Consider the following 14473-nt stretch of genomic DNA (forward strand, 5'->3'; position numbering starts at 1 on the left):
TTTTTTTCATTTTTAAGTAATGCTTGTAAGAAGGTTTTCACACACCAACTTTTTCACGCACTCCAAATGCTCAAATTAACTAAGATAGAGCTGAAGGCCTACCTTGTAAATTGAGAGCCAAATAAGACAAAGGCCATTAAAACAATCATTTGAAGTTAAAGAGTAGAGAAACTACAAGACATAAAGGTAAAACTTCTAAATTAATTCTATCCAAAACCGTATCCACCAAAGATACATTGCCCTTCAAATAATAGATCTCTCTTAAACGCCATTGTATCATTCAATTTATTTTACAAATAACAACATAAATATATATTTTTGTTCTGGGTGAGTTATGCATGAACCCGGTGGGTCTTGAACTTACAACCTCTCATATACTAAACAAAATTAAAATGAACGGCACAACAAAGGGATAATTAACATTTGTTTAAATAACCATAATCACACCAAACATAAAAGGAAACAAAGCTAATACATGTTGATATATGATGTGTGAAATACCTGAGTTTTTATAACTTCCTGAACACTTCCTGAGAATAATCAACAACATATGCCATGATACTAACATTAATACCATAATAACCCCTATGTGGTTTCCCTAAACAACACAAAAGCTACTCAGAGTTTTGAGTTGAACACTTAACCTGCGTATAGAACAGTACCACAGTGGTGTCTCCTGTTACGCTCAAGACCCCCCAGAAGGTTTTAATGTTTACACAATTAACTTTATCACAAGGGTTTAAGCGTTAACACTCAAAACCTCAACCCGAGTAATGATAGTTAAACTGGGCAACTTTAGCATTCCACAAAGGATATTTGTTAAGTTTTTTTTTTTTTTTTTTTTTTTTTTTTTTTTTTTTTTTTTTTTTTTTTTAAGTAAATAAAGCAAAGATAAACACAGAAATCAGAGTTTACATCTAACAATTTTAAATAAATGGGTGGAGATTAATGGAACTCTTAAACAATACAATGACGAAAATTTTACAAACGGTTAACAACTAGGCCGTACCCATGTATGAAATTTGGGAAAATAATAAAAATCAAATGGTAAACCAAAAACAATTTAAGGGAAGAAAAAAACAAATAGTTGTATGCAATTTCAACTGAAATCGACGGAACAAAATAAGAAGGCTTACCATGTTAATTTGTCGAAGAGTTTCAAGCAAAACCTCAAAGAAAGCAATGAATGCTCTCCAATCTGGAATCGATGGAAGGAATGGCACAGAGCTAGAGAGAAAGAATAGCATTACTCATACTCATACAGTAGAGGTAGAGCACCATGGTTAATCGATGGTCCGGCCTGGCCCAATATCTGAGCTCGAATCAGTCTGTGTCGGCCCAAAAGGCCCCAAATTCAGTGACCCAATTTCGGATATGGGCCAACTCCAACAAACCTTTTTAGAGAAAAAAAATTTTAATTTTTTTAAATTTTTTTTTATCATTTTCTTTCTTTTTTGGCTTTTGTTAAGGAGGCACTCGATAAAGATACATTACAAAATAGCAAAATTTAATAAATAAATAACTTAATTAGTGGTTTAATGTGACCCAACACCCTAAAATGTGATGATAAAATTATTAGGTGCACTTGTTTTTGTCATTTTGATAGACTTAATGGTACGCATTAGATAGAACCAGCATAAAGAAATACATTGAAAATAAGATAAGGTAAAATGACTAAAATGGGAAACAAATTATATGATTAAATTGAAAATATATCAAAGTTAGAGGTTCAACTACGGGTTTCTCTGCTCTAATGGTTTTTAGGTCTCCAAAACCTGTTAGCATTAGACTGTAGAATTTTCTTGTGAGTGCTTTTGTTTGAATCCTTGAAGTAACTAGTTTACATCCAAGGTTTGTAGGGCTTTGTTTCTTAGGGTTCTGGGAAACAATGAGTGCTTTGAGTGATTGCTCTAACAGTTTTTTCCTATGGAGGACATCATGAATGGGTGGAACAAACTATCCCTCTCCGACAGAGAAAGGGGTGAATTCAAATTTCAGGCACAACATAAGTCTCAGGAGTTCTTGATTGTGGCGAAGTTCTTCACACCTAGAGCTCTAAATGTGGAAGCAGAAGCATGCACTTTTAACCCTACCTGGAGATCCAAGAACGGTTTTCAGATCCAAAATCTTGGTGACCATCGGCTTTTGTTCATCTTTGAAAATAAATCAGATGTTGAAAGGGTTTTATGCAATGAGCCTTGGAGCTTTGATAAGCATGTTATTGTACTACAGTATTTTAACAAAACCCTTCTGTTGCGTGATGTGGTGTTCAAGGAAACAGTCTTTTGGGTTCAAGTGCATGACATATCGATTACATACATGAACCAAGCTACGGCAGAAGAATTGTGTGCTTCAATTGGAGAGGTGATACGCGTGCCTGGGGGATCCACCTTGGGCGGACAAGGTTTTATGAGGGTACAGGTACGAATGTATGTTACTTAGCCCTTTTGTCGTGGGAGGGTGGTGACTTTGGAAAATGGTGAGTAGTCGTGGGTGACTTTCAAATATGAGAGGTTGCCTATTCTATGTTATTGGTGTGGATGCCTAGACCATGCTGACAAGGACTGTGAAGCATGGATTCAAAGCAATGGCACCCTCAAGTTGAAGGACAAAAGGTACGATTCTAGCATTAGAGCCTTGCCTTTCTATCCCTCGAACAAAATACTATTTGTGTGCCTAGTTATTTTGAAACACAGAAACAGAAACTCAAAGAAAGGGCTACTTTCACGATGAAATCCAATCGGAGAGGAAAGTCGAATGTCACACGCCGGCAGCAGGAAAACCAGAAAAGGAAGGTGCGTCTAGCCTGGTAGACATTAATGCTGATTTGAATTCAAACAAGCCAGATTCAACGCCTAGTTTTTAGAGTCAAAATAATGCCATTAATGACGATACAATCAATCCCATTAATTTGGAGCGCATGTCCAGGGATTCTGATTTGCATGAGGATAGCCAACATGGAGATGCTGTACTAGATGACACGGTGGATTCCACGGAGTGTAATAAAGTCCATGTTGGGCTAAGTCCAACCAGTCTGGATAACAAAGCCTCATTTGTGAGACCGGGCCTGGTAAGTGAAGCTTCAGCTAAATGGATTAGGATTACCTGGCCCATTGGCTCATACGTAGAAGTTGCACCTAACGCACAGCTGGGAAAGCGCCATGTTGAAGCTTATTCCACTGAGTATCCAGAAGCGAAGTGTTGATCACAGCAGAATGTGGTTTCTCAGCCACTCTCTTTCTCAACGGTGGAGGCTGACCAACAGCCCTGCCAAATACAATGAGTTGGTTATGTTGGAATGTGTGGGGGCTTGGGAACCAACGTACTGTTCATAAGCTTGCATCGATAATGCGAGCACAAGATCCTGCTATCCTGTTTTTGGCCGAGACATGGGCAGACGAAGATAGGCTAACGAAGATTTGTGATGACTTGCATTGTCATGAGAAATGGGTTGTTCCGAAAGTGACAAGGGTAGGCGGTTTGGCCCTACTATGGAAGAACACGATTCAGATTGATGTGGACTCCTCCTTCCTTAACCATATAGACGTTATAGTCAACAAAGGGCAGGAGGATTCCTAGAGGTTCATGGGCATTTATGGGCTACCAGAGGCTAGCCGAAAAAGCGAGACTTGGAATTTAATTTGTAATCTTCATTGGAAATACACCCTTCCGTGGTTGTGCACGTGATTTTAACGAAATCCTACTGTCACATGAAAAGCTTGGAGGGATACTAAGAAGTGAATCAGCAATGAGGGAGTTTAGAGAGGTTGTGGATGATTGTGGGTTTATGGACCTAGGTTATGTGGGGAAAAAATATACTTGGAGAGGCAAGAGGGGTGATAACATGGTGTTGGAAAGGCTAGATCGTGCTCTTGCTACTCATTCATGGCTTGCTCTGAATCCAGCAACAAGAGTTCAGTGTGTTCGGTCCAATGCATTGACCATTACCCCATTATTATTAATCCTGAAAGGGTTGTAGATAGACCATGTAAACCCTTTAGGCTCGAGCACATGTGGTTAAAAGAGAACGGATGCGGTGACACCGTGAAGGCAGCGTGACTGTCTCCTTTCCCTATTTCAAGCTCTCCGTTGATGCATGAAAAGATAAAACTCTGTGGTGTTAAGCTTATGGAGTGGAGTAAGCGATCCTTTGGTAGTGTGAGGAAACAATTGGAGGAAAAATCAAAACTTTTGGAGAAGGCAGAATTTGCAGCGGCACGAGGGGCAGATTATGAGACAGTGAGATTACTAAGAATGGAGGTCAATGAACTGCTGGACAAAGAGAGCTTAATGTGGCAGCAAAGGGCAAGAGCTTTGCACCTTAAGTGTGGTGATCAAAATACATGATTTTTCCATAATAAAACCTCTAAGAGATTTTGACGCAATAGGATTGTGGGTTTATTTGATGATTCTAATTCATGGTGCACAGATACTACTCAAGTGGCTGACATTATAGTTGGGTTTTATACAAGGCTGTTCACATTTGAAAGACCAACCACTACCCAGGGTATTTTGGAAGTGATACAATCAATAATTACTGAAGAGATGAACTCCAACCTAACTAGAGATTTTACAAAACAAGATGTTGATCTTGCCTTGAAGGAGATGGCCCCACTTAAGGCTCCAGGACCCGATGGTATGCCCCCTCTAAAGATGGTATGAAGTCTCTAAAGCTGTCCTGGATTGTTTAAATTCATGTCATATTCCTAAAGAGTTTAATTACACTTATGTGACTCTTATTCCTAAAGTGAAGAATCCTGGAAAAATTTTTGAGTTTAGACCAATAAATTTATGCAATGTAATTTATAAATTGATTTCAAAGGTTCTAGCTAACCGTTTGAAACCTCTGTTGCCATCTATTGTATCTGAGAATCAAAGTGTTTTTCAAGCTGGGAGGGTGATCACAGACAATATCCTTATGGCATTTGAAACTTTACATTACATGAAAGTTGGGTTTTCATAACCGTTGGGTTGATCTTATGATGGAGTGTATTACTACTGTCTCTTACTCCATTCTGATTAATGGGGAGCCTTCACAAACCATCTACCATAGTAGAGGATTGCGGCAGGGGGATCCTATATCTCCTTACCTATTCCTCCTCGTTACAGAGGGTTTACATGGACTAATTTCTAAAGCTGCCACTTCTGGTGATATTAGAGGTATATCTATCTGCAAGAATGGACCTCGTTTAACCCATTTATTTTTTGCAGATGATAGCCTGCTTTTCTTTAGAGCATCAATCCAGGAATGCACACACATACAAACCCTTCTTGCTACTTATGAAGAAGCCTCTGGGCAACAACTAAATAGAGAGAAAACAACACTATTTTTCAGTAAGAATACGGACATTAAGGTCCAAGATTCCATTAAAGATTTGCTAGGGGTACCTGAGATTAAGCAGTATGAAAAATACTTAGGCTTACCATCTTTTATGGGTAAGCGTAAGAAAGCAAGCTTGGCCTACATTAAAGATCGAATTTGGTCCAAGCTCCAAGGGTGGAAAGAGAAGCTCCTCTCCCAAGCAGGTAGAGAAGTTCTTTAAGGGCAGTGATACAAGCGATCCCAGCTTACTTTATGAGTTGTTTTAAACTTCCCAATACACTTTGCCAAGAGATTGAGATTATGATTAGGAAGTTTTGGTGGGGCCAGCGTGGTACTAGGAGAAGTATTCATTGGTAAAATGGTGCACTTTATGTAGGCCAAAAGCTACTAGAGGTATGGGGTTTAGGGAACTCAAAAATTTTAATGACGCTATGCTAGCCAAGCAAGTGTGGTGACTATTAAAAAATCAAGACTCCTTTTTTTTCAGGTTCTTTAAATCAAAATATTTCCCATATGGGTCAATTTTTTATGCTAAGGACAATAAAGGGTTTTTTGCTTGGAAGAGTATTTTGAAGGGTAGAGAACTCATTAAGTGTGGATTGAAGTGGAGGATTGGGAATGGTTCTCAGGTGCGAATTTTCCATGATGCTTGGCTACCTGGGTCTCAGCAAGGCAAAGTCCTCTCCCCTGTCTTTGAGAGCCATGCAAATGCCTTGGTCTATAGCTTAATTAACCATGATGATAGGTGCTGGAAAGTGGCAGAGATTGACAGATTGTTCTTACCTGATGAGGCAGCAATCATCAAGGCCATCCCACTCAGTTTGTTTGATCAAACGAACCTTCCTTTTTGGCTGTATACCCGTAATGGAGTTTTCTCTGTTAAGTCAGGTTACCACTGTTTGATGGAGCTTGAGGATACAGAGCTGAATGGTGCAACTAATGATGGGATCATCTCACCGGTTTGGAAGGCTGTTTGGCGAATGCATATCCCAGACCGTGTAAAATCTCTTGTGTGGCGAGCTGGGAGAAATGCTCTTCCTACACGGATGAATTTGGTCCGTAGACACATTTTAATTGATGCGATGTGCTCAAAATGCAAGGTACAGCCAGAGGACACGCTACATGCTCTTTGGTCCTACCCAATCCTACAGGATGTGTGGAAAGTGAGCTTTAGCAAGCTAGTGGTAGAAACGAACTACAGTTTCAGTTTTCTTGAGGTACTTGAACATGCATCAACAGATAAGTCCTCACTGGAGTTGTTTGCTATGACGATATCGGAAATCTGGCAGCGTCGAAACAAGGCCCGTGTGGGAGAGCCTATTGTATCAGCCTGTCAGGTTGCTTCCAAGGCACATGGTGTGCTTCAAGAATTCCAGCAACTTCGCCCCACTCATACTGTGATCCCAAGGACAGCCCATGCAGTAAAATGAAGGCCTCCTATTGTGCCATGTGTGAAGGCAAACTTTGACGATGCAATCTTCTCACAGGATGGACTAGTTGGCATCGGTGTGATAATCCGAAATGAGCAAGGACTAGTTATGGCTGCTCTTTCACAACAAATTCCATCACGTGCTTCGGTGGAGATGGTGGAAGTGTTAGTAGCTCGTCAGGCTTTGGTGTTTGCAAAGGAACTTGGGTTTGACAAGATGGTTATGGAGGGTGACTCTGAAATGGTTATTAAGGCTATTCATGGTGACTATATGGATTGTTCTTATATAGGTCATGTACTACAAGATATTAAGCTTTTGTTTTCTAGCTTTTCCTTTATTTCAGTTAAGCATATTCATAGGGAAGGAAACTGTGTTGCCCATAAACTTGCTAAACGGGCTAATAGAAATCCTTTTCTTGTCTGGATGGAGTCTATTCTTCTAGATGTTCTTGATGTTTATCAACTTGATCTTTTAAGGATGCATTAATAAAATCATTACCCCGAGGGGGTTATTTCTCAAAAAAAAAAAGTTTGAGGTTCGTTTTGGGTCTAGTATCCTATACATTGGGCCCAATAGAATATAGCCATGTTTCTAGGAATTACCATGTGGCAGCATCCCATCAGGTCCAATGCAACTGGACCTAAGCCTTTTCCCAAAGTTAGAGGATATACTTTATAATTTAGCTTTAAAAATTATTATTGCTTAACTAATTATAACCCGAATAAAAATTCTAAATATTGAGTTATCATTCAAATTTCTAAGCATAGCAACACGTCACCCTTTTCAATTTTCATTATGGATAATAACTCTTAGGCCAATGTTTTTTTTAACCAAGTTTTCCGGCTTAAAACTAATAGATAACAATCAATTGATTATCCACATATATTTAACTAGATAATTTAATTTTCCCCTCCTAAAAAAACTATATAATTTATTTAATTAAAAAAACAATATAATTTATCGAGTTAAACAAATCACATAACAGTGAAATAAGTCATATAGTTAAAGGTTAAAACTATATGTGAGTAGGTATTGATAAGTCATGTAGAAAAGTTTCTCTACACCAATATGTAACCATCATGATGGTTAAATATTGGTGTAGAGAAACTTTTCTCTAAACTAGTTTTTTTTTTTTTTTGGTGGTTATTTTTCTTAATATTCTTCACCATTCTTTACCAATACAATCCAAGAGGCACCATATTTAAAATTAGAGAGAGAAAAAATGATCGATTTAAAAGAAAATTAAAATAAAAAGCGATAGAAAATTTATTAATGCACTAGAAGCATAAAAAATGGTTGAATAAAGCCAGGGCACTCCTCTAACTACACTTACTACTATAACGAAGTATTGAATTTTCAAAATTATTTATTTAATTTTATTATGAGCACAAGTTGAGTTTGAGTTTTTCAACAAACTAAATTACATGTTTAAGCTTGATTTATTTTATTATTAAACAATTTTTTGATCTTAAAATTTTGTGTTCATTCACAAATATATGTTGATAATTAATAAATAAATTATAATTTAAATTATATTATTTAAGTTACATAGTTATAATGATTTTTGTTTAAAAACTTACAAAATATTACATTCACTAAACTTGTATTAGGAAAAATTATATAAAGTCAATAATTTTGTATACAATATATTTACGAGTTATAACTAATTTTAATATTAAGAAATTAAGATTTCTAGCTTCAAAAAATAAAAATTTGTAATTACACCCACACACACACACACACATATATATATATAAGTGCATGAATATGTTTTTAGCTTATTTTAATTTGTTTATCACTGTAAGGACTGAAATTGTATTGATCCCAAAACCGGATTGGGCTCAAATGCTAACGGCCCAAATAATAAATTTGTAGAGCGTGGGTAGAAGAACTAGATTTATCTCGGAGAAAAAAACGATTAATCTTAACGATTCAAGATGATATGACACAGACAAGATTATCGAATTTCTCATCAGGACAAAGTATGTTATTTTGTTTCATATGGTTTTCTTCTAGAAGTCTATCGTATCAGAGTTCTGATCCCTTCTCTCAATGCATTCTTCCATGTTATATACTGCCATCTTTGTGTCATCTTCACTACACAGTGTAGGTTGGATTCAAGGTTCCTGTCCCATCCAACACTTCCTAGAACTTTCAACCAGCAGCTGTAAGGCTGCTTCATCACTGTTCAGGCATCACCTCCACATTAATGCGATCAGAGAGTTAGTTGAGAGACAATTAATGCAGGGGCAGCAGTTGTTGAAGATATTTGTTTATCTTTCTTTTCTTACCCTTGGCCCAATGTCCCACTTTTAGTGGTAATGTAGCTTCAAAGTGAGTTTGTGATGATATGGCGTTCAGGTCGTCCTCGGACACATATTGTCGAGAAGGATTTTGTCCTCGGACAAATACTGGACCCATCTCATATGGTATCTACTCCTCTTTTCATTTGGTTCCCCTTATAACCTTATGTAGGCCTCCTTGGATGGGGCCATAGGCCCAGTTAACACGGTTTTAATAATTATTGATTAACTAGCCCCCACTATCACTATAATAATTATGAATCCCAAATAAAAATTCTTGACTTTATCACTACTTATTTGATAACAGTTATGATGATTTGGAAACAATGTCAGCAACTTTTGATACAAAACCTCTATAGCTTTACCATTAACAAAGAGAATTATAAAGTCATGTATTTTCCTTTTCTAACAAGCCATCTCTTTCTTCTAAACTACTACTATATTCTCTTAATTATAAAAAATTATATTCATTTTAAATATTCAATAATTAATCTTAAGCATATGCAATGTAATAAGAAGATCAATTTATATATAAAAAGATAAAATAAATCATATCTAAAATGAATATTTATGAATGCTATGAAGTATGGTACTATAATTTTTGACTAGCTAGGAAACCAATTTTTTTAATAAAAAAAATCAGTAAAATATATCACCACAAACGACATTAATAAATGAATAACTCTGAGAGTGTCTAATTAAATTGAAAAGATAACTTTGACCACAACTTTTTTTTATTATGTATAAAAAAAAAATAAAAATAAAAAATAAAAAAAAAAAAAGAGGGAGGAGGAGGCATAATTGCAATTAAATTCAAAGTACATAAGAAAAGAAGGGAGTCTTAAGTGATTTGTATAGAATAAAGTGAATTAAACCACATTTATTCCTTTCACCTCCAAATTTCACTTTCTTTTGAGGACTTGGCATTAATGACAATTGCTTCTATCCTATATACTCTCTAGAATCTTTCTTCTTTTCTTTCCTATGTTGGCAAGATTTGAAGCTATTAATCTATATTCTCTAATAGGGTTGCCTGTGTTTGGGTACAGTTTATATAAGCTATTTTTTTTTTTTTAACTTTTATTTACGGGCTACTATTGCATACTCTGAGAGTATGCTCCCTTCTTGGCACAAATGGGTGGATCCTATGGTGGGTGGAACCCACCCCTTTGTGAGTGGAGTACACAATAATTTTCCTTTATGTACAATTTTTTAAAACCTCATTTTTTTTCTTACTTTTTCAAAGTACTAGTATATTTTAGCAAAGTTTCAACAAAAAGCTAAATAAAATGTAAATAAAAATTTAGGGAAATATAATTATCTCTATATATTAAAAGGATTCGGAAAGTTAGTTAAAGCATTTTTTATTGTCAAAAATACCCCTAATTCAATTAACTTATCATTATTCTTGAAACATAAGAAATGGGGTTAAAACAATAAATTGACAAAAATTAAAAACAAAAAACCTACCCATGTTTATAAAACTACCCCATATTCTATAAAATTTCTCACTTCCCCATGTTCTATAAAAAAAATTAAAAAAATAAAACTACCACAAGTTCCTTTAAAAAAAAAAACTACAAAAAAAGCCTCATTGCACGTGCAAAGCACATGTGATGAGGCCTGTATAAATTATGAATTGTAATTTATTTATTTATTTATATTTTCAAGAATAAGAGTTCCCAAACAAACACGCATATGCCTCATACTTTAATTCATTCTAGATACATACTTGCCATATCAAAATTTAAGAAAGGAACTTTGTTTCAATGTTAGCATCATATGAGAGATTTGCCAAACCAAATCTCATTGTTCTACCCATGTTTATAAAACTAACCCATATTCTATAAAACTTCCTAATACCTCATGTTCTTAAAAAAAAAAAAAAAAAAAAAGTCTCATTACACGCGTGATGAGCCTAGTATAAATTATTGTTCTATAAATTATGAATTGCAATTTATTTACTAATTTATATTCTCAGGAACAAGAGTTCCCAAACAAACACGCATATGTCTCATACTTTAATTCATTCTAGATGCATACTTGCCATATCAAAATTTAAGAAAGGAACATTGTTTTAGTATTAGCATCATATGTTCTTCTTTGGTTCACTCAATCTGTCTGTATTACCAAACCAAATCTCATCAACAAACAATATTTTACTTCAAACAACTTTTAAAAAAATAAATTGATTAAAATTTCTTGATGTTGATTGTTTTTTTAATAACATACTAGGCCATTTTATTTCTAGTTGGATGCTTCCCATAAGAAGTTGACATGTGTTCAATGTTTATGACAAGTTTTAAGCAAAGAGGAAGTTTAAGTGTACGACTGCAATCAAGTTTGTAATCAAATTTTGTACTTTCAATATAAGAAGAGTAAGAAAATTGAATAAACATTTCCATGTCATAAAGCAAAAGCATTGAACTTCCAAATGCTTGATTGCTTCCATGAAAGAATTAATTCCTCCATGAAAGGAAGGTTATCACATTTAGCCCCTGTTAATTCCACTTGCTGTACTTATCAAAAAAATAATAAATAAATAAATTCCATCCTAGGATTATATGTTGGGCTTTGTGGAACCTAGTTTTGTTTGATTTGGTTCAATGACCTGGCTCGACCCGAATAATATTGCATGGTTTTTAATGGGAGATTTATTGCCCCGGGAAAAAAAAATTTGGCCCGTTTAGCCCATTGTGGAACCGACTTTGGTGATTAGGGTTATTATTGTGAGTCGGTTGCCATGTTTATATAAAGTGAAAAATCTTGTAGCCACACAGTGTATTATACTTTTCCTGATAATAGTGAAATATCTGCAACTCCATAAATGTAGGCAAATTGCCGAACCACATAAATATTGTCTTATGCGTTTAATTGTTTTCTTTGGTATGTGTTTTCTCTATTTTTTTTGTTTCTCACAAGTTGGGATTTTGGTTAAATTCACTAAAACATTATACATCTACAGAGAAGGCCTTGTTAATTCCACTTGCTATACTTATCGAAAAAAATAAATGAATAAATAAATTCCAGCCTAGGATTATACATCTACATAGAAGGCCTAAAGTAATCTTTATTTTTTTTTCTTGAAATCTAATAAGTAAATTATACTCTTATAATATTTGATCATGTTTGTATCAAATTACTTGTAACCCGTATGGAAAACTATATACTCCTCCCACTCACCATTTATTTATTTATTTATTTTGTATCAAATGTGTAAAGTGTAAACATTATACACGTTTGTTTAGTTTACAATGTAAGATTTATGTTGCTAGTACAATGTAAACTTATAATTACTTTTATTTATTTATTTTTTTTTTTTATGATTCTATCAACCAACAATCCTGGGCTACACAGCCCCTTCCGAATTGCTATCCAATCATAATTTATCCTTCCCTTTCATTAGTAATAAACCAATAATTCATTATTATTAAAAATAAACAACATAATATAAAAAATGGGGAATGCAAGAAAAATAACTATAAGAGGTTGCAACACTGCAACGTATCTGAGGTATTACTTGGCAAGTTGGTATGCTTTCAGATCTTAAGAACCACACAAAAATGGAGGAGAATAATATGGAATAAGATCAAGCCACCTAGCTATGAAGAAGAGAACCTCGAACAATTGACAAAGTTGTTGGTGTTACCTTTTGTAGAGGAGAAGTATGCATGGCTTTGTAATATTATTTGCGCAAGCATCATTAGAAGACAATTACAAGGAAAGTCCATCCTAGGAAGCCTTCAAATTGAATATAGCAAAAGCCAAAGTGAACTTTCATACGTTGGTTAATTTAATTTTTGCTTTATACTATCTATTAATTCCGCATTTCCACTTGCTCTGCCTAGTATAATAGTATTATATATATTTACATAGAAGGCCTTAAGTAGTTGCATCCACATGGAGTAATTACTTTACCATTTTTTTATCAACCGACAATCCTGGCTACACAATAAATTAGTTTTTCCCTTCCAAAAATTTCTACTATTCCTTTTCATTAGCTAAATCTAACAGCCCACTATTATTAAGAAGGAAAAACATGATTAAAAAATGGTGAAAACAACAAAAATACCTTAGATGGTTCAACTTAATCTTAGGCATTACTTGATTCATTACGTGATATACTTCCCAATAATTTTAAGGATCACAAAAAAATGGATGAGAATTTAATGGAATTGGAATAAATTAACCCCATCCATGAAGGTTAGTGTTACATAAGCATGGCTTTGTAATATTACTTGCTTTCACCTGAAGAATTAATATTCTTTGTGCAAGCATCATTAGAAGACGATTACAAGGAAAGTGTCTAACAAGGTTACCCTCAAGGCTTATAAATATTTATGTGGTTATTCTAAGTTGGGCACAACGCAACAACCTGCTTCTTGTTAATTTTATCATCCTACAAAACCATATTTTATTCCTGAAAGAAAAAAAGAAAAAATGGCGCAAGGAGTTGCCTTCAGGCTTGGCGGGAAAGTCCTTGAACTGCTGAGCCCCTTAATTCGTGAAGAGATCAAGTTGGCCTGTGGAGTCAAAGCTGAGCTTGAAAATCTGAACGGCACAGTTTCCACAATCAAAGATGTACTTCTTGATGCTGAAAAGAAGGCTGATGATCATAGTGTTGCGGTCAAAGGTTGGCTCGAAAAGCTCAAAGATGTCCTCCATGATGCTGATGATGTGCTTGATGATTTCTCCACTAAAGCTTTGCAACGTAATGTGATGGCTGGAAATAAGATGACGAAGGAGGTACGCATTTTCTTTTCAAGTTCAAACCAGCTTGCTTTTAGTCTTAAGATGGGTCATAAAATTAAGGCAATTAGGGAGAGACTAGATGACATGAAAAAAGAAAAGGAGGAATTCCATTTTAATGAAGGCTCCAATGAGCCACAAGTCATGAATAGGGATAGTGACGCTAATTCTCTTGTAAAGGAAGATGAAGTTATTGGGAGAGAGAATGATAAGAAAGAGATTATAGAACGTCTTTTCAATAACAATGTTGTAGATAATATTTCTATCATTTCAATTGTTGGTATCGAAGGATTTGGCAAGACGACACTAGCTCAACTGGTATACAATGATGAAAATGTCAAAAAAAAATTTGAGCTAAAACTTTGGATTTGTATCTCTGATAATCTTGACATAAAGCAAATTATTAAAGAAGTTTTAGAACAGATGAAAGAGTGGAATCGTGAAGAAAGCTTTGAGGTGATGCAAAATAAGCTTCGAGAAAAACTAAATGGAAAAAAGTGTCTGATAGTCATGGACGATTTGTGGAATGAGGAATGTGATAAATGGCTTCCTTTGAGGAATTTGTTAATGGGTGCTACAACGGGAAGTAGAATAATAGTGACCACACGCTCAAAAAGGGTAGCGAGGATGATAGGGCAACTTCATGTTGTGCTCTAAGAGGCCTACCT

The 14473-nt window shown here is 35.2% G+C and overlaps 3 protein-coding genes across 12 annotated transcripts in view; all 3 read left to right on the top strand.

Annotated features, from left to right (window-relative positions):
* LOC126724199 (putative disease resistance protein RGA4) overlaps window positions 1-14473 on the top strand; it is a 142698-nt gene that overhangs the window by 81137 nt on the left and 47088 nt on the right. The gene's annotated exons all lie outside the window — the stretch shown is intronic.
* On the top strand, window positions 4093-7239 carry LOC126722465 (uncharacterized). Its single transcript, XM_050425624.1, has 6 exons — window positions 4093-4330; window positions 4430-4656; window positions 4950-5526; window positions 5613-5676; window positions 5811-6720; window positions 6811-7239. The coding sequence occupies exons 1-6, from the start codon at window positions 4093-4095 to the stop codon at window positions 7237-7239; spliced, it is 2445 nt and encodes an 814-aa protein (XP_050281581.1).
* LOC126722467 (putative disease resistance protein RGA4) lies at window positions 13497-14462 on the top strand. The gene has a single exon (XM_050425626.1). It carries the CDS (start codon window positions 13497-13499, stop codon window positions 14460-14462), a length of 966 nt encoding a protein of 321 aa, XP_050281583.1.

The sequence above is a fragment of the Quercus robur genome, chromosome 4 (assembly GCF_932294415.1).
Source record: "Quercus robur chromosome 4, dhQueRobu3.1, whole genome shotgun sequence".
Classification (NCBI taxonomy): Eukaryota; Viridiplantae; Streptophyta; class Magnoliopsida; order Fagales; family Fagaceae; genus Quercus; species Quercus robur.

Excerpts from the sequence above, each read along its gene's own strand:
- LOC126722465 (XM_050425624.1), top strand. The coding sequence starts at position 4,093 with ATGCATGAAAAGATAAAACTCTGTGGTGTTAAGCTTATGGAGTGGAGT. Across the intron at positions 4,331-4,429 it reads AGCTTTGCACCTTAAGTGTG|ATACTACTCAAGTGGCTGAC; the intron begins GTGATCAAAATA and ends CATGGTGCACAG. Across the intron at positions 6,721-6,810 it reads AACTTCGCCCCACTCATACT|GATGGACTAGTTGGCATCGG; the intron begins GTGATCCCAAGG and ends ATCTTCTCACAG.
- LOC126722467 (XM_050425626.1), top strand. The coding sequence starts at position 13,497 with ATGGCGCAAGGAGTTGCCTTCAGGCTTGGCGGGAAAGTCCTTGAACTG.